This window comes from Odontesthes bonariensis, chromosome 23 (assembly GCF_027942865.1).
Source record: "Odontesthes bonariensis isolate fOdoBon6 chromosome 23, fOdoBon6.hap1, whole genome shotgun sequence".
NCBI lineage: Eukaryota > Metazoa > Chordata > Actinopteri > Atheriniformes > Atherinopsidae > Odontesthes > Odontesthes bonariensis.
This window is the reverse complement of record NC_134528.1, coordinates 17,951,405-17,972,274: the sequence shown is the minus strand read 5'-3', so window position 1 is coordinate 17,972,274 and position 20,870 is coordinate 17,951,405. Positions and strand designations below refer to the sequence as shown.

The 20,870-nt window shown below is 39.7% G+C and overlaps 2 protein-coding genes across 15 annotated transcripts in view; one reads left to right on the top strand and one right to left on the bottom strand.

Moving 5' to 3' along the window:
• Window positions 1-338: 338 nt before the first annotated feature.
• On the top strand, window positions 339-8,581 carry LOC142374530 (testicular acid phosphatase homolog). Its single transcript, XM_075458248.1, has 12 exons — window positions 339-594; window positions 1,062-1,198; window positions 2,871-2,966; window positions 4,231-4,317; window positions 5,307-5,462; window positions 5,724-5,822; window positions 6,683-6,778; window positions 7,185-7,317; window positions 7,601-7,683; window positions 7,803-7,909; window positions 8,187-8,415; window positions 8,573-8,581. Exons 2-12 carry the CDS (start codon window positions 1,109-1,111, stop codon window positions 8,579-8,581), a joined length of 1,185 nt encoding a protein of 394 aa, XP_075314363.1. The 5' UTR covers window positions 339-594; window positions 1,062-1,108.
• The window catches only part of mybpc2b (myosin binding protein Cb), a 24,390-nt gene continuing 12,027 nt past the window's right edge, over window positions 8,508-20,870 (bottom strand). For 8 of the 14 annotated variants that reach the window (XM_075458180.1, XM_075458181.1, XM_075458185.1 and 5 more), the window contains 27 exons: window positions 20,019-20,048; window positions 18,705-18,773; window positions 18,433-18,581; window positions 18,239-18,356; window positions 18,091-18,139; window positions 17,816-17,875; window positions 17,549-17,718; window positions 17,267-17,399; window positions 16,588-16,712; window positions 16,349-16,454; window positions 15,947-16,110; window positions 15,445-15,610; window positions 15,204-15,310; window positions 15,082-15,111; window positions 14,833-14,975; window positions 13,713-13,872; window positions 13,500-13,604; window positions 13,196-13,384; window positions 12,935-13,069; window positions 12,608-12,775; window positions 12,319-12,407; window positions 11,849-12,044; window positions 11,575-11,714; window positions 11,250-11,409; window positions 10,933-11,069; window positions 9,852-10,038; window positions 8,508-9,034 (listed from right to left, as the gene is read on the bottom strand). In XM_075458180.1, the coding sequence (XP_075314295.1) occupies window positions 9,009-9,034; window positions 9,852-10,038; window positions 10,933-11,069; window positions 11,250-11,409; window positions 11,575-11,714; window positions 11,849-12,044; window positions 12,319-12,407; window positions 12,608-12,775; window positions 12,935-13,069; window positions 13,196-13,384; window positions 13,500-13,604; window positions 13,713-13,872; window positions 14,833-14,975; window positions 15,082-15,111; window positions 15,204-15,310; window positions 15,445-15,610; window positions 15,947-16,110; window positions 16,349-16,454; window positions 16,588-16,712; window positions 17,267-17,399; window positions 17,549-17,718; window positions 17,816-17,875; window positions 18,091-18,139; window positions 18,239-18,356; window positions 18,433-18,581; window positions 18,705-18,773; window positions 20,019-20,048 (3,311 nt within the window). In that variant the 3' untranslated portion in view covers window positions 8,508-9,008. The remainder of the gene's footprint in view (window positions 9,035-9,851; window positions 10,039-10,932; window positions 11,070-11,249; window positions 11,410-11,574; window positions 11,715-11,848; window positions 12,045-12,318; window positions 12,408-12,607; window positions 12,776-12,934; window positions 13,070-13,195; window positions 13,385-13,499; window positions 13,605-13,712; window positions 13,873-14,832; window positions 14,976-15,081; window positions 15,112-15,203; window positions 15,311-15,444; window positions 15,611-15,946; window positions 16,111-16,348; window positions 16,455-16,587; window positions 16,713-17,266; window positions 17,400-17,548; window positions 17,719-17,815; window positions 17,876-18,090; window positions 18,140-18,238; window positions 18,357-18,432; window positions 18,582-18,704; window positions 18,774-20,018; window positions 20,049-20,870) is intronic. The other 6 variants (XM_075458182.1, XM_075458184.1, XM_075458188.1 and 3 more) reach the window with 1 other exon arrangement.

The window sequence follows — 20,870 nt, the reverse complement described above, 5'->3', positions numbered from 1 at the left end:
CTACTGCATCTCTGATAAGCCACCTGTGAATTCTGTAAATTACTTGATATAATAGATCCTATCGGACACTTATCAAATATGATGTCAACGCTGTATGGTTTTAAATCTTCACACTCGGTAATCCCATTATCTCATGAAGCTGCTTTGATACTAATACACACTTACATGTGTGCCAAGTAAGGGAAAACACTCCAGGCTCTTTAATTGTGGGTCTAAACCCACAGTAGATGACGAAGCAAGTTATAATGCGTGTTTGTGGCTTTGGGTCACTGCTTATTTGTGCACATGTGTGTTTATGCACGAGAGAGTATAATTTGTGAAGCCAGGTGGGTGCATCAACACTCTTAACATATCTTTGTCATGGTGTTATAAACCCAAAGTATCCTTAAGAACTTGAGACTGTCTTTAGAGTGAAGCTATCCATATTTTGAGGGGACTAACAAGCGTCCTTAAGATCAAAAGCTGATTCTGTCTAGTTGTCTGTCAGGTGACGAATACAGCAGGGAATCGGCAGACACGGTGATTTGATCTGCAGTTGATGATGAAGTACAGTGGGAGCAGAAACTCCTGAGACGAGAGTGAGAGAACATCAAGGTCAGGTAGGGGGACTATAAAAGCACTGCATTATTTTGCGGAAACAAGATTTTAATGATGGTCAAAAGATTTGGATTTGAATGCACAGCAGTCTGTCAGTGAATGATTTGACTAAAACAGCAAAAACGTGTACAAGTTTGCTGAGGTAAGCACGTCTGCACTTGTAGAGTTTGATATTGTGATGTTGTTGGGCATACATACTTTATGATACTGTGCTTTTGCATGGCATTTTTAACAAATGTTTGAATCAATATTGCTTTGAATAAAAAAAAAAATCAATAATTTATTCAAGACAAACGGAACAATAATCATTGAATTATCATTGTAGAGTATTTTACCTGACAAAGACGCATCTTGCTCAACCTTAGCTTGACCATATCTGCATAAGTCTTTATTTTCATTTGGCATAATTACCTTTTTATAATTGAACATTCTTGGGATTTATTTATTTTTCCTCATGTCAGCAGCAGAACTTTGAGGGGAAAAAAGAGGGAGAAATCAACAAGTCAAGAAAATGCAGACATTGAAGATTAGTTTCGCCTGTTTATTTCTTCTGTGCTGTATCTACTTGACTGAGTCACGACAGCTAAAGTTTGTCGTTGCGGTAAGTGTATCCATCCTTCCTCTCGTTTTTAGTTAATTCAAAGTCATGGTATTTGTATTATTGGAGGTTTATATTCAGCTGAGTTGTAATGGTAAAGCACTACATAGAATATATTTGTATTGTGTTACTGACAGCATTTATTTGTTATACAACAAGATTTTAATATAATCTGTCGGCTCCTTTTGAATTTTATTGTTGAGGATTACACTATATTTTTCTGTCCAGTGAGAATTAATATATTTACACTTTTATCGCAAAGGGTTACTCTGAGCCTAAACTCCAACAGCGTCAAGCATATCTCTTCCAGACTGCAGCCTTGTTCATAAACCTCTCTACACAACGCAGTTGAATTATTTAACTACAGACAAAACATTTTAACTTTTTTTCCAAACACTGGTCAAATTTGACATATCTTTTTCTCTACATGAACACATTGAAACAGCATACCTGCCAAAAAACATTTTGCATGTAATTTCTACATTTAAAGCTTGAAAGAATGAAAAGTTCATTTGTTATCCTTCAACACTACAAGGTATGAAAAAAAAAAACCGAATAAAAAAAAACACATTTGTGGAGTACCAACATGCAACATGACTTCTTCTTTATATCAAATCTAATCTCTGACATGTGAAACATGTTGGCATAACAATGCTTAGGTTTCTCATGGAAAAAAAAATCAAGTTGGTGCATGTATAGAATATCCAACATACAATGTCAAAACACTTATGATCTAAGTTATTCATTTAACTTATTTTATTTAATGTCTTTGTTTAACAGGGTCAGTGCACATTAATGAACATTGATTTTCACCTGTTTTCTGGACAGGTGTCACAAAGTCACCATAAAAAATTGAACAATCACAGACATAAAGAGCTCGCGGAGCACACAGAAATGCAGACATCCTTCTTTCACAGTAAAAGCAAACCCTTGTAAGACATGCAAACGGTTACATGAGGGGAAACTGGCTGTGGCAAGATGACGACAGGTGACATCAGACAGCACTTAAAAACTAAAAACATTTGAGTGGGGTAGTTTAATTTATGAGTTGAGATTTCTACTGTACATGGAGAATCACACCTTCCTTTTATGATGTGACACTTTCTAACACAGTATCTTTAACTTTAACATTGTATATGACAGTACTTGTATATACATCTGGTACTGGCCTCAGAATACATGAGAGGTCTACTTTTACCTCTTTATCTATAGCCTGACGGTTACAATTCACTCATTATTTACAACTATTAGTTTTATATAGCCCAACCTCTATAGTGGAAAGAGTAGTGCAAACTAACAATTACTTCTAAAATGTTTGTTGACTTGACTAAGTGGCTGTTGAGGTTTTACACTAAGATTCTTTGTACGATAAGTTCAGATGACTCTGCAGTTAACAGGAGTGAATCATGTGTCCACAATTCAGTTAAATCAACCTTGGGTTTCTGTCTCTGCTCAGACATTGAGTCCTCAGGCTAGTAATGCTATTGGAACACCTCCAGCTTTTGTGTCATCAAAATGGCTCAAATCCAGACAGATCTGTTGACAATCTCGGGTTTCTATTTATGACTTTGGTGTCAGGGTGAATTTCTCCCCTAAGTACACACTGCCATAGTAGGCAGAGAAGCAGCAGCACGGTATCTGAATTCATGTGATATTATCTGTTCTGACTTTTAAGGTGTTCCGACATGGTGATCGATCGCCTATTGAGTCGTACCCCAGGGATCCACATGGTGAGGGAGTGTGGGCACAGGGCTTCGGACAGCTCACTGAGGTACATGGTGTTACTCTGAGTTTGTTATTATTCTGTCGAGCAGGATCTCAAGCCAAAAATGTATATTACAAATTGTATAAATCCATCTAATTTTCCTGCGTAGGGTAACGTCGGTAAAACATAAGACCAAACTGAAGAACCAAACCGACTGACAAAATGGATCGCAGATATTTGCAAAACACAACGACATTACTAATGTTAAAGAAAAGCACAGAACCTAAAAAGTAAGCACGGCTACATTTATAGCAGATGATTTGCTAAATCTCATGTTGCATTTTGCAAATTTAACAAATATTCCAGACCAACACTAAAACTTTATGGGTTCCTCCTTTAGCAAAGCTTCATCTCTCTGTTCAGACTGGCCTCCTACCCAAAGCAAGCCCATGAGTGCCATGTTTATGCAGTTGCATAAACATGGCACTCTAGATGTGATATCTAGTGATCATAAGAGCAATTGCATGCGTAGGGTGTAAAAATGGTGTGTTCCAAGAAGAATATATATATGTTTTTTAACCCTAACCGTGATAATTTTTTAACCCTCCAAAATAGTTTTTAACCCGGATCCTTGTCTAACCTTAACCAAGTAATCTTATTGCGTAAACCCAAGCAGGAGGTGATAAAGGTGTTTTAGTAAAGTATTATGTTACCCCTGGAATGCAACTCAGAAGTGAGAAAACAGTTGTCATGATCTTGGTTTAGTCAAAGGCATATGGTTGAAAGTTCTAAGCGTAGTCGCATCCCTCCTTATGAGCACTTTATAGCTTCTCAAACAAATAACTTGAGAATGACGTCTGATTTGATGGAAAAATGCTCCCGTGAGTCATAATTGTCGTACATCTGTCCCGCCCGTTGTCGAAGCAGACGCCTTTACGGGTTGTATTTTAGGGTATGAACAAATTACCCATATGGTTGTATCAGTTGGAGGGCTTATGTTTCATCAATCACAGTTAAATTCAGCTGTTCAGTTCTTGTGTCGCTCACAAACAGACAGATGAGTAATACCTTTCAATTAGAATGATGAAAAACACAAGATTGCGATCATGTGCCTTGTAAGCCATTTACAGTGTATTTACTTTTGTGAAATGTTGTAAATCTCAACATGATGAACCAGTTACTAGTTTGGACTAAAATGTTAAATACATTTAATCCATTGTATGTAAAATCTCAAACAAATTCATCTATGCATTTTAGAGCCAAGTACCAAAACAGCATAACTGCAACATTTCAATGAGTATTTATTAATGTACACGTTTATTTATTTCAGCTGGGTATGAAACAGCAGTTTGAGCTTGGAAGATTTCTGCGGAGGCGTTATGGAAACTTTCTCAGTGAAGACTACAACAACAAAGAGGTGGGTAAATTTGGGTCTGCGTAGTATGAGTACGTTGTCTGCATGACTTATTTCTTCCTCTCTTGTGATTTTCACCTAATCCTGTTGTCATGTATGCCCTTGCTCCTACATGCTGTTAGTACATACAAGAAGTTAATGAGCGTGACACATTATGGTGATATCACTGCCATGGCCTGGTAATATGCTGAAATGTGTGGAGTAAAGCAGCCCTTGGGCACTATAGCATGTACAGATGGTAGCATGTAGGTGCAGCGTGCCCTCTGGCTTAAGGCTCAGCACACTGTCATTATGAGGACATTATTTCTACTTCTTCGCCACTCTTAATTTTTTTTCCTCTTAGTGTCTGTTACTCCTCCCTCTTCAAATCCCTGATCTGAAGGGATCAGTTCATATCTTCCCCTTTTGAATATTAATCATTTTAGATGATAATAATAATAATAATTATGCAGTTGCCAAAAAATAACAACTACTCCCATTATCTGTTGTTGGTAATTTGTCGACAAAGTCTCTGTGGGGGAGGGGGAGGGGAGGGGGGGGGTGTCTGGGTATCACAGGAACATCAAACCTTATCAGTGGGATTTACTGTGTGCAGAAAAACTGACAGTGACAGAGTGATATACAGGAGCGAAGACTGATGTCAGACGAGATCACAGCAAGACAGATTTCCCCCCCCAAATATCTCTCATACACATACTCTCTAACTTCCCTACTCTTTTTGTTAAGGGAATGCCACCGCTGACTCACATAAATGGGTATAAATAGTTTGAATTTACTTATCTTTTTAATGGGATAATAATAGAAACTCAATGATGTAGATTTCCTCTTTTCAGTTGCAGATGTAATCATTTTAAATTCCCAACAGGAACTCTTTTCTATAAAAAGCAAACTAAGCCTCATTCACCCAGTTTGAGCAACTCATTGTCAGCGGCAAGTCTTGTACCTGCATATGCAAACTTTCTACTGCCATGTTCCCTCTATGTTTACAACAGTTATATGTCCGGAGCACTGACTACGACCGCACTCTGATGAGCGCCCAGGCCTGCCTCGCTGGGATGTTTCCCCCAGCCAGACGCCAGCCTCCCATCATGCCCCAGTTACTGTGGCGGCCAATTCCAGTGCACACCATCCCCAGAGCCCAAGACAAGGTGGGCTGCTGAGCCACATAAATATTTCCTTTTTTCACCCAGCAGCCATACACCGCTGAATTCGAACCTGTTTAAAATCAATTGAGTTTCTAGCTCTGCTCTGCAGTCAGTGTTCACCTCGGCTGTGAACCTGGCGTGCTAAAATTCCTACAGTTCTAAGGAGTGAAATGAAATTATAATTGTGCCCAGAAGACTTGCAGCCCCCATGGTAAATGTGCATCATTTCCACTGATGTTTTGTTGCTATTTTCTATTTCCAAAGCTGTTGAGGTCTCCAGGCAAAGAATGTCCAAGGTTGAGAGCACTAATGACAGAGACCTTTGAGAGTGCTCCTTACCAGAGGTTCCTCAGGGCTCACCAGGTAAGACGTGCCACAGAAAGAGTGGTGTAGTTCATCCTCAGCAGATGTCATGTTCTACTTAGCACAGTTTATGTTCAAATTGCTTGAGTTTTTTGAGTGATGTACCTGTTAACGAGCGAAAACCTGTCTGGAACTCAAGTTTTCATGATTTATATCAAAACCGTCGCAAACAATTAATTTCCTCACCTCAGCTGTTTCTGTTCTACTTACCTATGCCTAGATTTTTTTTTAATTGGCTAACACACTGAAGTGCACATTTCACTGAAATGCATCCTTCACAGTTGTTGTGGCCAACGTAATCAGCACCTCCAGTGGATGTGTTAGTTATGCAGTAGACATCATGTCCTCTCACTGATTTTTCTCAGGCACGGTGACTCCAGTGCCTACAAAAAGCGGCACAGTGCAATTTCTCTCACATTCCCAGACACACTAATTAACGGTTGGATTGAATTAGATAAAGAATTACAATAAAACGGTTTTAATTAAACCGAGTCCCATGTGCTGCCTGTTAAGGTGGTGATTTGAGATTGGGCCAGGGCCTCCTGTGTTGAATTTTAACACCCTCTGCTGGAGGCAGAGTACCTGTAAGGTGCATGCAAGAACCAAGTGTAACCATTTGTCACAGTGCTGTCTGATGAGCAACAACCGCTGCATCTGAACCATTTTAATCCTTTGAATTGAGCAACTTATGTGGTCTAAAACACCTACAAATGGATATCTAATCGGTGTACTCGAAAAAAACTGCAACCACATAAAGGTTTAATAATACTCATATAAATGCTAATTAATGTGTTGTATTCCGTGGAGCGTTATCATCAAGTGTTTAAATTGATGGTCATACTTTTTTCCTTATCTTGCAGCACTTTGTTAAAGGACTCTCCAACCACACTGGCTACCCTGTATCCAAATTGGTTAGTAAAAAAATATGGAGCGTGTATGACACCCTTACCTGTCAGGTATGTCTCACAAGCAAGCACCACTACCTGTATTGTACAGATAACAAGAGTTAAACACAGAGAGAACAGAGAGGAAAAATAAATAATTTGCCTTCCTCAACACATCTGAAGATAATTGGAATAGGGGGCGGAAACGCGGGGAAATCATTTTCATTCTTACAATCAGACATGAATAGGACAACATATGGAAATGATGATTAAAGCATTATGACGTGGGGATTCTGGGCCAGGTTGAATGTGCTCATTCACACTTGCAAAATGAGCATCTGTTATCTTCTCACTGGCTCTAAAAATAGACCCAATAATAGAAACGATGTCTTACAGCTATTTAAACCATATTTGTTTCTGTTCATGTGTTGTGTAATGGGATTATTAGTGGGGTAATGATCGCTTTATTCTTGTGCAGAGGATCCATAACTTAACTCTCCCACGCTGGGCCAGCCAAGATGTCCTGGACACCCTGAAGAGAATAGCATCCTTTGAGGTCAAGTACAGCATCCTCGGTCACAAGCGGAAAGAAAAGGCCAGGCTCTCAGGAGGTGAGAATTCACATTAGAGGCATTTCGTTTACAGCACAGTTAGGAGAAAATTTTTATAAAAAAAAAAAAAAGATGTGTGTATCTAATGTGACTGTTGGCCAAAGCTTTGTTTATGCCTCAGACAGTGTAAAGTGCAGGGTTGGGTTTCCCCAAAGGAACATTCGCACATGTGAGCTAATGGGATGGAAATGATTACCACACCAAGAGAAGATGCTCAATAAGGTCAAAATGTTTGTGTTTGTCTGTGGAAAATTCATTTTCACTGACACTGTTAATTTAACAGGGATCCTGCTAAACGCCATCCTGAGGAATTTTTCTGACGCTGTGGAGCAAGGGAGTGCTCTCAAATTCATCATGTACTCAGCTGTAAGTTTATTTTAAAAACATTTTTTTTTTGTGTACATACATTTATAGTCTTACCTCACTAGCTACTGGTTCACATCTCCTCACCTCCTTACTGCGGCAATGCGCCTTCCTTCTTCCAGCATGACTCTACACTCATCACCCTCCAGGCAGCTCTGGACGTCTACAACGGGCTTCTTCCTCCCTATGCCGCCTGTCAACTCTTTGAGTTCTACCAGGAGTATGATGGGTAATGACTTTCTTCTAGTTTTTACTTCATGCGCTTTTCTCTTTGCATATTCAAGTACATTATCTAGGTCAGATGCAGACACGCACACCCATTTTGAGTCATTGAATTCCACATTTAGTTGCACAAACCATTCAACATTTCTTTCCCTTTCAGTCCAATTGAAATTGGGCATCTATCCAGCCCTGCTCTGGCCAAATTGGAGCATGATACAAACTCATTTACATAACACTTCCCACAACTCTGTCATCTCATTGTATTCATTCTAATGATTACCCAGATCCTATTCACTGGAGATTTATTACCGCAATGAATCCTGGCGCAACCCCTACCACAACCCTGTGCCAGGATGCCGAGGTTTGAACCCTTGTCCTTTGTCCACGTTCACCGAGCTGGTGCAAGACGTGACGGCAAAGAAATGGGAGGTCGAGTGTGGGTTAATGACAAAATGGTCAAGCACAGGTGAGGAAATTAAATTTTATAATCTGTGCCTTCTACATTACCAATTAGTATTGCTTCATCACACATTAAGTCTGTGTAGCATGTTTATTACAACTCTTACTTTGGGGACCAAGCGAAGGAATTTCCACAACAGGCTTCCTGATTTTTAAAATACCAAGACTTTTTTAATCACATGTAACAAATCACAATTGTTGTCTCCCATAGGTATCATAACAGCACTTGCAGTGGCAGTCGGACTCCTGGTAGTGGCACTGTTGTTTAGTATAGGGGTGGCGATCAGCCGGCGGAGAACACACTACTCCAGGGATGTGTAGTGCAGATCACTGCCCCACATGTGCCAAAAATACTAAAATGATGCTTCCCGACAGTGGAAACATCTCTCCTAATCATCTACTATGCATTTTGATCAATCAAATTCTGAAAGGACCCATTTTCTTCTTTTAGAATTTTATGTGAATTTTTTTTCACTAAACACAACACATTTGAATATTGAGAGATGAGATGTATTCCAAACAGAAAATCTAGTAGGCCTTAATAAATTTTATTTGATTCACCCTTGATAATGTATACCATTCTTTGACATTCACTCTTCATTCACTGTTTGGTTTGAATAATTTCACATTCTCTGCTGTCTGGTTCCTCATTTCTTCTCCATGTCGGCGGCAACTGTGGAATAACAGAAGTGATCAGTGTTAGCCCTTGCTGAAATGAGCCGAAATATATATTAAAAAAAACTGCAATATATATTAAAAAGAGCCATGATACGGTTTTCAACTTTTAACACAAATTATCTGCAGATGGGACCCTTTGATTGGATACAAAAGAGAAAGGTAGCAACAATAATATGAACTCATGGTTAAAAGCTCCTTGGTATTTGCTTTATATTTCCAACCTGTAGGTTACAAGTATCTCTGAGACTCCCCCCATGCCCCCCCTGCTAGCAGATGGGCAACTTGTAGTGGTCATGAGAGCACCTGCATGTGATGGGTGAAAATAGTGTCTGACAGTATGGTAACGTTACAATAACAATGACTTTGTAACCCTAACCAGGACAAAATTGTTTTGGTAATGTGCTGTTATGTTATTGATGGAAAGTATTGTGGTCTCGATCTCATTCCACACAAAGGCCAAAGGTTGAGAGTGCACCACTTAGCTGCTGTATTTACTTCTGTCCCCCTCCTTTCTCTTTATTGGTGCTTTGTGGCCTCTTTAACACTGAAATTGAAAATGGTGTCTGCTCTGATGTGAAAACACACATGATGCATTTCCCCTTTGGCACCTGTAGAGGTGGTACTTTACAGGACGTCATCGTTAGCCGTATAGATGGGTATGAACAACAGATTTATGTGACTATTTCAGGAGGACTTGTTGCTATCACCTATATAAAATCTAAGCTGTCATAAACAGATTTAGCTATATGCTTTGAATATTCAACATGTAAAACACAACCCAACACCCAGAAACCCTTGTTGTGGAATCTCACCATGGATATCCAGCTTGCACTCAACTTCATCCTCGCCCAAGTCATTGACAGCCATGCAAGAGTATTTGCCGCCATCAAAGGTGCTTGGCTTCCGAATGTTGAGAGTCAACACTCCTTGATTGTTCTGCATCAAGTACTTGGGATCCCCACCAATGATCATTTTGTTCTTCATCCATACAATCTTAGGCTAAAGATGCAGACAAGTTACATCAATTAGGAAAATCTTAAATTGATTCATAAATGCACAAAACTGATTTTAAAAGTTGATCATTTTACTCGAGGAAGTTGATTAGGTGGAAGTGCTCAGACAGCACATGCACAAGATGTCTCAACAAGGAACACAATTGGAACACTTTGGCATCCATGAAGCTAAACTAAAATATTTTGGAAACAAACATGCGAAACCACATTGCATGTTTCCAGCCAGAATGCTTTAAAAAATCCGGTTGTTATTGCTCCTGACCAGCGGACCTGTGCAAGCAATGCCACAGCCTTAACCCAACTCAGAAAGGGCGACGCAAATTACAACCTCCACCGTAACCTTATTGACATGGATTTGCATTCGTATTAATTCTGACAGCCATGGTCCATCTCGAAGATACTTTGAGAGAGCGATCCTCACTCTCTGCAATGGGACCAAAACCATCATGATGCAGCAATTTATGATGGCAGGATATATTTTAGATGTGCTTGGCACATTACCACAGAACCTTAGGTCACCATAACTAAGCACTTATTACAGATTATAGGCGACCGTCCTAATTCACTACAGGTATGCTGCGACAGGCAGGTTTTTAAAAATTTTTTTTCCTGTTGCTTCTTTTTCAATGCATGAAGACGCGCTAAGTGTTTTATGATCGCACCTCTGAGTCCTAATCGAGGTAAATTGTGAGGTCCCTTGAAATTCCTAACTGTAATGAAAGGGCTGGTACATAACATGACCTTTCATTAAAAAAAAAAAAAAGTCTAACCTTGCCAGATGTACAAACAATTCCGTTTCATAACAAACTTTACACTGTAACTTGCCATCTTCCTTTTGTGAGTAACACACTGCTCGGATTATTCTATCGTGCATGTTTACCTTGGGGTAGCCTTTCACAGCACAGCTGATGGCAGTGCTGTAACCAGCTATAACAGATCTGTCCACCAGGGGCTGAGTAAACTTAGGTGCACAGGTCATGTCCTTCTCCTTGAAGGCGTTTTCTTTGCGCTCCAAATCTTCAAAAAAAGATGGGTGGCAGAGAAACTTCATCATCTCATGTAAAAGTAGAAAAGTCTCCCATGTCACAGAACAGATCCATTGCCAGTGAAGAACTCAATTTACACTACAAAGATAAACATACAGGCCACACACTTTACATGCTGGCTGATGAGCTGCTCAAACACACACTGCCACACCTGTCTTAGAAATGACGGCTGTGTTCTTGCTGGAGCGCGGCTCCTCGCTCCGGCCGCAAAGGTTTTCACTGTAGATGCGGAACATGTATTCATTGCCCATGATCAGATCGGAAACCGTGCAGTTTGTCCGTCTATTATGCTCATAAACAGTGAACCAGTCCTGGAGAAGGAAAAAATGTGATAACGTAAATAAAAGGACAATAAGCTAAGTGTTTGGAAAAGGCAAGTATCACAGGTCAAATCATAGGCCCAAACTACATTTTTGAACATGGGTAGTTTAAAAATAAATGAGGGCTTAAAACATTGTCCCCTTTGCCTCTCTCACCTTGGTCTTCATTTCTGCTTTCTGGATGGTGTATCCAGTAATATCAATGTTGCCGTTATCTTTGGGGGGTTCCCATTCCAGCGCTGCATTGAAACCCCAGACATCTGTCACCTTCACATTCTGGGGAGGCCCAGGCTTATCTGTTTGAATCAAACATTGTGTAACACATTCCAGTTGTTTAGCAGCGATTCATTTCACATTGTCTTGTGTATTTTTTCTTGTGTATTATCATTTCTTACATATTTTCACTGAAATAAATCACGAGAGTCTTTACCAATAATCCTGATATGAAGTGTGGCTTTATCTTCCATGTTTTCAATCTGTACAACCAGGTCATATGTTCCAGAATGCTCTCTCTCTGCTGAGCGAATGAAGAGGATACTGTCTACGTTTGAGCTACGAACACTGACCATTGTGGGATCAATTGGTTGACCGTCCTTGTACCAGGTTGCAACAGGGCGTGGCTTACCCTATGACACAATTACATGATACGTTAGAGTGAAATAGAAGTCCTCAAGAAGCCTTGTTTAAAGATGTGACATTAACAGGGTACTACGATGCGTACTAACTGAAAAAACATGTTTTTTAGCCGTAGATCATTATCATTCATGCTATTATGGTCTCAGGGACAAAGGGAAAGGGTAACTGGGGAGTATGTTGGAGGATTCATCCTTGTCAAGTGGTGACTTTTATTTCATGATTCTATTTATTCTTAGCACAAGTTATTGTTCTGGCAGCTCTAACCTGGAAGGGGATGGTCAGGTTGATCTTTTCTCCTACTCTCCTGATGTACTTTGTTCTCAGGTCACGGGGAAGGCGGATCTTTGGATATTCTGAAGCAGACAGAGACATTATGTTAACACAGTAGGTGTCTCATGATGCCACGCAATACAAAACATGGAAGCATTTAGTTCTAGCCAACAAAAGTCACACAGATCTTAAAAACAGCACAAAATACAGAACTCTGAAATGGTTTATTTGATATTGAGTTGGTAGTTTTTTTGCTTTTGACATCTAAACCTGTCTGACTCACCAACAATCTCGCGAATGGTGACGGGCTGGCCCAGAGTAGCAGGTGGACTGCGACCAGCAACGTTTACAGCCACCACTCTGAAGTTCATTTTCTCTCCCACAGGGAGGCCACGCACCACATATCCCTGCTTCTCACAAAGCTCCTTGTTTGCCACCACCCACTCAGTATCTGACAAAAAAAAGAGAACCGCATGTAGTAAAGCGCAGTTGGTGGCATTTGAGTCTTATTTTGTTATCTTGTTATAGATTATCAAAATGGCAGTAAAGCATCTGTTTTTCAATTAACCATTCAAGTCAAATATATAAATACAATATACAGTCTCATTACCTCCATCCTTGCAGTATTCAATAACGTAGCCATCCAGGCCTCCAGCTCCAATCTTCTCTGGAGCGAGCCACCTCAAGGTGCATGTGCTGTCTGTCACATCATTGACTGTCAGACGTGTTGGCTCGCTAGTTGGTGCTGGAGGAGACAGAAGGAGACTTAAGGGAAAAACTGACCTGCCTGCTTGAGTGAAGAGAGGTGAAACAAAAAGACAGCGACAGGAGAGCCTGAGAGAGATTAAGCAAAAATGGCTGTGAAACTCACCAATCGGCATGAAAGGTTTGGAGTTCAGACTTGGCTGAGACATTCCGATGCTGTTAATTGCAAACACTCTCATCTCATAGAGAACTCCCTCAATCATCCTTTTAGCTTCATATGTAGTTGATTCATATACATCAAAGTTGAGCTTTGTCCATCTGGAAGAGCCTTTCTTCTTTCTCTCCATGAGATAACCTGATTGAGAAAAAGAAAAGTTTCTCTGGCGGGTGGAGAAATAACATGTTCCATATGTTAGAGTATACTGTGTAGACCTAAGTGTAAAATGATGGTGATACAATCTATTGCCTACCTTTGACTAGTGCACCACCATCAAATTTAGGAGGTTCCCAAACAATGGTGGCATAGTCCTCTCCCACTGCAGTGCATTTGACATTCTCAGGGGGGTCAGGCACATCTAAATCAAGATTTCTGTTAGTTTTAGTATCACAGAACAAGCAAAGTTTTGCGATGGCATCTTTCTACGCCAGAGGTGGACTGAAAAATCTTCAAAACCATCACTCACCAACAATCTTCACAAACAGCTTAGCTTTGTCCTCTCCAGCTGGGTTGGTAACACAGATGCAGTAGTTGCCCTCATCTTCTCTCTCTGCCCCCTCAATGACAAAGCTGGTGAGGTCTTTCCTGGACTCCACTCTTACACGCCCTTCTGTGTCTGTGATTGGCTAAAATACAGGAAGTTAGAAAGATTAGTACCATAAATGTATTCAGCGAACGTGAAATGTCCAAGTAAAATAATTTGGGAATTAAATAAAAGTGTTCATAGGTGGAAGGAAATAGGGTACAACTGAGCCACTTGACATGACTACACAGTGAGTGCCATGCAGATGCGACATTTGGGTAAGGCAAAGAGCTGTCCACCGGAGACACAGACATACCCTTTTCCAAATTGTGTGTTTTTACTTTCTGAGGCATCTGAGATTGTTTTTTTGACTCAAACCTTACCACCTTATGGTGAACGATGCAGAGGAGATAGTGGGCACAGATAACGGTTGTCATCCCTGGGTGTTAAATACTGTTATTTGTTCGTCCCCTGGTATCAGTGCCCTGACTCATGCAGCATAGAAATTATTTATACTGAAAGAAAATGCTCAAATGTTATTTTATAGTTTTTAAATATGAACAGAGTCCTAATTACTCACAGTTCTCACAAGGAGGTTTGGAATGTGGTGGGTTTGAGACCATTTTGAAACAATATCGTTTTTTTTAAATTTCACCTACTTGTTTCCTTTAGACTATTTGTATTTTTCAGTATTTGCTTTCAGTTTCTTGTAAATGAAACTGTAGATCTATTTAAAAGGGCAAGTTCAGGGACGTTCCACCATTAAAATCCACACGATAGACAAAAGCATATTAAAGCCAATGCCTGACTTTAATTATCTAAAATCCTTTGACTTATTTGATCATTTTTATCTGAAGCCTTTTTTTGTCTGTCTCTGCTTTCGTGTCACTTTCAAAGCAACAGGAGGAAACCGTGCTTACACTGAGTTGTTCAGTGACTGATGGTATGTTATGTGCAGAACCATGACAAATGAATCCATCAAAATGATTAATTTGGCATTGCTTTCTTAAACATGCATATACACAGTATTAATTTATTGAGCTCTTTGTGATAGGTTCCTTACTTTATCTCCTTTGGACCAAACAACAGTGGGTGCTGGCTCTCCTGAGATTTCCACATCCAGGCGAAGTTTATTGCCCGCCACCACAATGACAGTGTTTTGGGAGACCATGTTTCCGGTGGTGTCCAGGTGGATCTTTGGAGGATCTGGTCAATACAGAATATAAAAAGAGAGAGATTGAGTGGAACGGGATTCTCTTAGGACAAAAAGATTTATATTACTTGTGACCAAATGTAAACTAAGATTACCTACCTTGTCTGGGCACATAGTCGATCTTAATTTCTGTTTTGAGAGAGAAAAAAGATTTGACAAAATTATTCACGTGGTTTGAATTAAAGCATGAATGGAAAATGGAAAATTTCTGTCTTCCTTACCCAAGAAGTTCAGTTTGGCAGAAAGTGAGAGAGCGTATCCATCAGGCACAAATGTGTAGTCGCCGGCATCCTCTGGCTTCACGTCATCAATAATCAGCCGGTGAAACCTGTAAATAGTGTTTGACAACAGGATCAAAAGAAAACATCTGCCTGACGAATATATAGGCAAAAATGTGTCTGTCATGAACTTCCAACAAAAATCCAATGATTTTTGTCGTTACCTTGCATATATCATCCTTACCTTCCAATGTGAGTCATTTTGATGCGGTCACTTGGCAAGACCTCCTCTCCATCTTTGTACCACTTCCCTGTGACCTTGTCGTCAGACACTTCACACTTGAATAAAGCCTGGTCTGTTGCCCTGACAGTCAGATCGGCAATGTCCTGCAACACTTCCAGCTCCTTTTCTGAATAAGACAATGGCAACCGTGAGTGAATATTTTATGCGGGACATGGAGCATATGAAGGAAGCGGAACACGTAGAAGGTTCATAACAACTTAACATGCACTACCATGACTTATTACTTTATGTATAAATCAAAGAAGCCCTTGGGCTTTGATTCAACTGCACAGAGCAGAATATGACATTTAAGTGACAGAAACCAGCACTAAATATTCATAACATGTAGTCTGTATATTGTGACAACTTTTCACACCAAATTACCTTATTTAGAATATTTTAGAGGCTCTTTAAATGCTCAAAACTTAAATAAGGGCAAAGCTGGATAATCATGTTTTTGTACCTTCCACTTCCAGCTCTCCTTTAGTATGCCCTCCATTTGTCCATGCGTGGTACATTCCAACATCATCCAGTGTAGCCTCGTGGATGATAAGTGAGTGCTTCTTTCCATCCTTCTTGATGCGAAACTTTGTGGAGTCTTTTTGGAGCTCTTCATCCTCAAAGGCCCTTTAATTCAAAAGCAAATATGAACAGGCTAAACTAAATCAAGTATGTGAAAATATAAACTGAGGTTTTTCATTTTCTAATTATCAAGAAACAAGATGTATCCCGTTATATTATTATCAGATGTAAAGAACAGAAACTTTACTCAATTTGCAAGAACAATTTATATCTAGAAAATTTAAAAAGTGTTATGTCAAATTAGGCTGAGACTAAGTTGCAAAATTGTGTGATGTTCACTGACCACAGGACATGGGCACCCTCCTCGGACACCTCAATCTCAAACTCTACTTTTTCTCCCACGACCACGTGATAGTCATCCATAAGCTTGGTGATGGTCACAGGGGGCTCTGAATAGATCATTGTGAGATGTTAAACCTCTATCTCTCCAAGGCCGTTTTCAAAGTGCATTATAGTTATTTTTTTGTAATTTCATGTTGACTCTGCTGACAAACAGTTAAAAAAAAGAGAGAGATTGTGCACCTTTGACATACACCTCTGTGAAACACTTGTCCTCGCCAATCACACACTCATATGCAGCATCATCAGCCAGGTTTGCCCTCAAGATGGTAAGTGTTCTCATATTCCCATTCGCCTCAATGACATACCTTGAAAAGTGACAAATAGGATGTCAATCTACGGCTCAAACTGAGTATTGAGATTTTAGTTAAGAAAAAAAGAAATATGCATTTCAATATATTCTCTCTTTAATCTCTCAAACAAACCCCTTCAGCTAGTGTTTCAAATTGATTTAAAGTTTGACTTTTGACCGTTTTAAATTTATCGAACAGACTCTGGGGACAGGGGAGATATGTGCCTTAGTATGCTTGGGGCATAAGCTGACTGGGCAGTGTGACTTGCTTAACCTACTGGGAGGCTTCTTATGACTTTGTCTAAAAATAAAACATGGCAATGGCAGAATCATATCCAAGTATGACTTTGTGGCACAGATAATTTTAGCTTGATATTTTTAAAGCACTGCCCATTATGTCCATTGAAGCTTGGTTATTTTGGCTAAACCATGCAGCCAAACCCCTGCATTTGACTTAGAGGCATTGATTTAAAATTATACAAAAAACAAACAAAATAAAAGTGAACTAACAACAACTGGTGTGTGTGTGTGTGTGTGTGTGTGTGTGTATGAATGCTTTTCAGCATGTACTTGGCTGAGGTTTTGATCTCCTGACCATTCTTCAGCCATTTGACCTGGGCATTGGGATCAAGCACTTCACATGACAGGACAATTTTCTTGCCCTTTTCCACTGTGTAGCAAGATTCAAGCTTCTTCAGGAAAGCTGGGGTTGTAAGACAGAAAAAGAAAAATATCAGTTAATAATTCGTAGTTCTTTGTCCTGTTTCTTTCTTCCGCCTTCACCACCTAATTCCTGTTCTTAATACTTGAAATGCCTCTCCTCTCCTTTCCCTCCTAACTGACTTTACTTACCCTCAGTATGAATCTGGGTCACTTCTTTCATCTTTTTCAGACGTTTCAACATGCCCCTCAGGTCAGTAATGCCATGCTCAAAGGCGATTTTCTCATACTCGCTTGGGTGGGCATTTTTGAGCAATTCCCACACATCTATCTCTGGTTCCTGTTTTTGAGGTTTCTTCTTCCTGTCAGTCAAATAAAAAGAATGTCAAATTAAGGATCTCTCTTACGAAATACATGTTACGTGCTTGATAAGATTGCAAATAAAGTGAATCCTTTCACTTTTTAGCAGCTTTCAGCAGAGCACTGAAATCCAGATCTCCGTCGTCCTCTCCAGCATCCCTGGGTGTATGGAAATACAGTATATTTAATATGTACTACATATTTAAATATGTGACCACATTGGTACAACATTTACTGACATACAGGAATATGAAAATAGACTGAAAGACGCTTATATACGCCCTGGAAAAGGCTATACATAGTCTACAAATGCATTTTCCCTCTTGTGTATTTCCACACACAGATTCCACACACAGGCTAAATCACAAACTTACGCTCTTTTGAAGGCAGACAAAATATCTGCTTCCTCATCCTTCTGTACAGCTGAAACAAGAGAAGTTGCAGACAATGTAAATTATTGGCGGATCAGATCAAAACACCAGCACATACAGTCTCAGCAAGGCAGAGACAATTTTCTCTCACCCTCCACAGAGATCTCAAAGGTGGAGCTGTCACACTTGTCCTTAGCTGACACCTCACACCTGTAGCCCCCAGCGTCTCCAGGGACCACTTTGATGATCTTCATTTCATAAGTATAGATCTTGGCCAGAAAATGATATTCAATTAGATACTTGCTTATTTCTGAAGCAGGTTGATCAGATCACACAGCGACCCACCTTTGTGTTTCTGTCATAAGTTTCTTTGAACTGCAAATGTTTTCCAGCCTTGCTGCCCAGGTCCAGCCACTTGCCCTTCAGCCATTTCATGGCGGGTTTTCTTGTCAGAGTGCTTGAATCTACCTTGGCGATGAAAGTCACATTCGCTCCTGCCATTTGCAAAAACAAAAATGAATTCTGACATTTCCTAAGGTGCGCACAATGGATTGTCACAGTTTCCTGTCCACAATATCTTATATAGTTGTGTGTGCGTGTGTGTGCGCCCGTCTGACCTGCAACAGCGACAACACTGCTCGGCGGCTTCTCAACAAAGAGCCCCTCGAGCTGAGAAGACCCCGCTTCTGAAACAAAACAGGAAAAATGTAACTTAGTTACTCAATTTAGTTTTGAGGTTGAATTTTAATGCATTCATCAAACTCAAGTTAATTAAACATATGCATACATGGCACTGACAATGTGCTCGGGTTGCAACAAATAAAGCTGCAGTATTAAATTTGTTTTCATGAACCATGAAAAATTCTCAGCCGTACACACAAATGGTGCACGTATATAGCACATAAGCCTAATAAATTATAAACAAGAAGGGACTGCCTTAAATGACTGAAAAGCCAATACAAGGACATGTTTCCTGCAAACACGTTTCCTGCAAACACGTACAACATGCTAACATAAAAATCAAGGATTTCTTTAGCCTGCAAGCTCTAACTGTAAGTAATAATTAAAAAAAGCACCAATAAAACAACACATAAGCAATTTGTCGAAGTAATATCATAACTATTAGAAAATAATTGTATCTTGTTTCACAAATATAGTAATCCTCTGGCTTTTACTGTCTAATAACATAATAATGTATGTGATATTTTAAGTGTTTATTCATGTGTTTCTTGCCATTTTCATTTGGCCACATGTCAAACCGGTACTTCTGATAAGTAAAGCATGCTTTTATCTTTTAATAATTTAATTAAAAAGGATTTCCAAAATGTTTTTGTGTGCAGTTGGGGAACTTTGGACTCTCACAGTAACTGATGGTTTCCCTGACTGATTGTAAGTGAAGCAGCAACATGAACTGCCTCCCTCAACCACAGATAAAGTGCATCACAGGTTCCAGGAAGCACAAGTTCTCGTGACATATAATCACTGCAGCAAAGTAGCCTGACCAATTAGAGGGTCCAGAATGTTTTAATGAACACTGGTTGTGCTAAGTATAAAACTTCTGCCAAGTGCACCTGTTGACCTGCACACATCAGCACTTTCTACCACAGGCCAATATTTAGCCCTCAGTTTAAAATGTTTAAACTGGTTTCAGAATCTTAAGATAGCTGTTATAATTCAGAGCAACACTCAGCTTTGGTGTCCAATGGTGAGAGGACCTGACCCTAATAAAGTGATTCCGTGTATTAATAAGTCAATGCCACAGCTTAGCTTGGAAACGATGACAGAAAAGAGGCGAAGGAAGCTGCTCAAAAATATGACATATAGTTAAATCCTGACATTTGACAAACACATAGGATGCATACAAATGCATTTCATCACATTTTCATGTGGACGACTGTCACATTCCCACTCTGTGACTTCATTCAGCTTACCCGTATCCTGTGCTGCATTGTTTGCCCCAGCTGGGAAAAACAAACATGCCAACAATCTGAAGTCATGCTGTACCATAAGTCACAAAAAAACTCGAGAGTGAACAAGGCAAGTGAAGCTGCCCAACATTGGACAGAACCGTATATTCTCAGGTCTGGAATCAAGTAGCGACAGAATGATTTTTCTGTAGAAGTATTATTACACTAACACACCACACAGTCAAACGCAAACAGTTTTTTTTCATGATCATAAAATCATGACTTATATCAGTTGACACAGAAAGTAATCAATATGTGTTGATTACTGGATGTTTAATCATCAAACATCAGATATATTATTTGAAATTACCTTGATTACTTCTTTTGGACTGATTGTGCAAAGCTGCTTGTTTTCTTTTATTTGAATGTGTTATTTTGCATTTTCCCCTCAGATACCACGATACCAGATACCATGACAGAAATTTAATTATTTATTTTTTTAAGGAGATTGGCAGCAACTTCCTGCTAATATTCAGTGGCAGTTAAAGGATAAGACCGGTTTTTTGACATTGGGCCCTTGATTTCACATTATAACATGATGTTCTACTCACCCCTGCGTGTTGTTGAACATTTGGAGCTGTTCCGAAGATATTCGCGAGGCGTCTGGCTGCTCTCTTGAGATATTCGGCCATGAAACGGTTTCCTATGGGCAAGCTTATACAGGTACAAACTATGCTGTTTATAATTTATTAATTACTCTACACTAGCACTGATAACGTGGAGGTGCGTCGCTTACTTAAAAAAATCCGGGTTACTAATTTTGAATTTTAGCTGAATGAATAAATAGGCAGCAGGTCTGTGGGCTGTCTGTGGCAG

Coding starts and splice junctions, on each gene's coding strand:
- LOC142374530 (XM_075458248.1), top strand. CDS start 1,109: ATGCAGACATTGAAGATTAGTTTCGCCTGTTTATTTCTTCTGTGCTGT. Junction 7,684..7,802: donor AATTCATCATGTACTCAGCT/GTAAGTTTATTT, acceptor TCCTTCTTCCAG/CATGACTCTACACTCATCAC. Junction 7,910..8,186: donor TTCTACCAGGAGTATGATGG/GTAATGACTTTC, acceptor ATGATTACCCAG/ATCCTATTCACTGGAGATTT.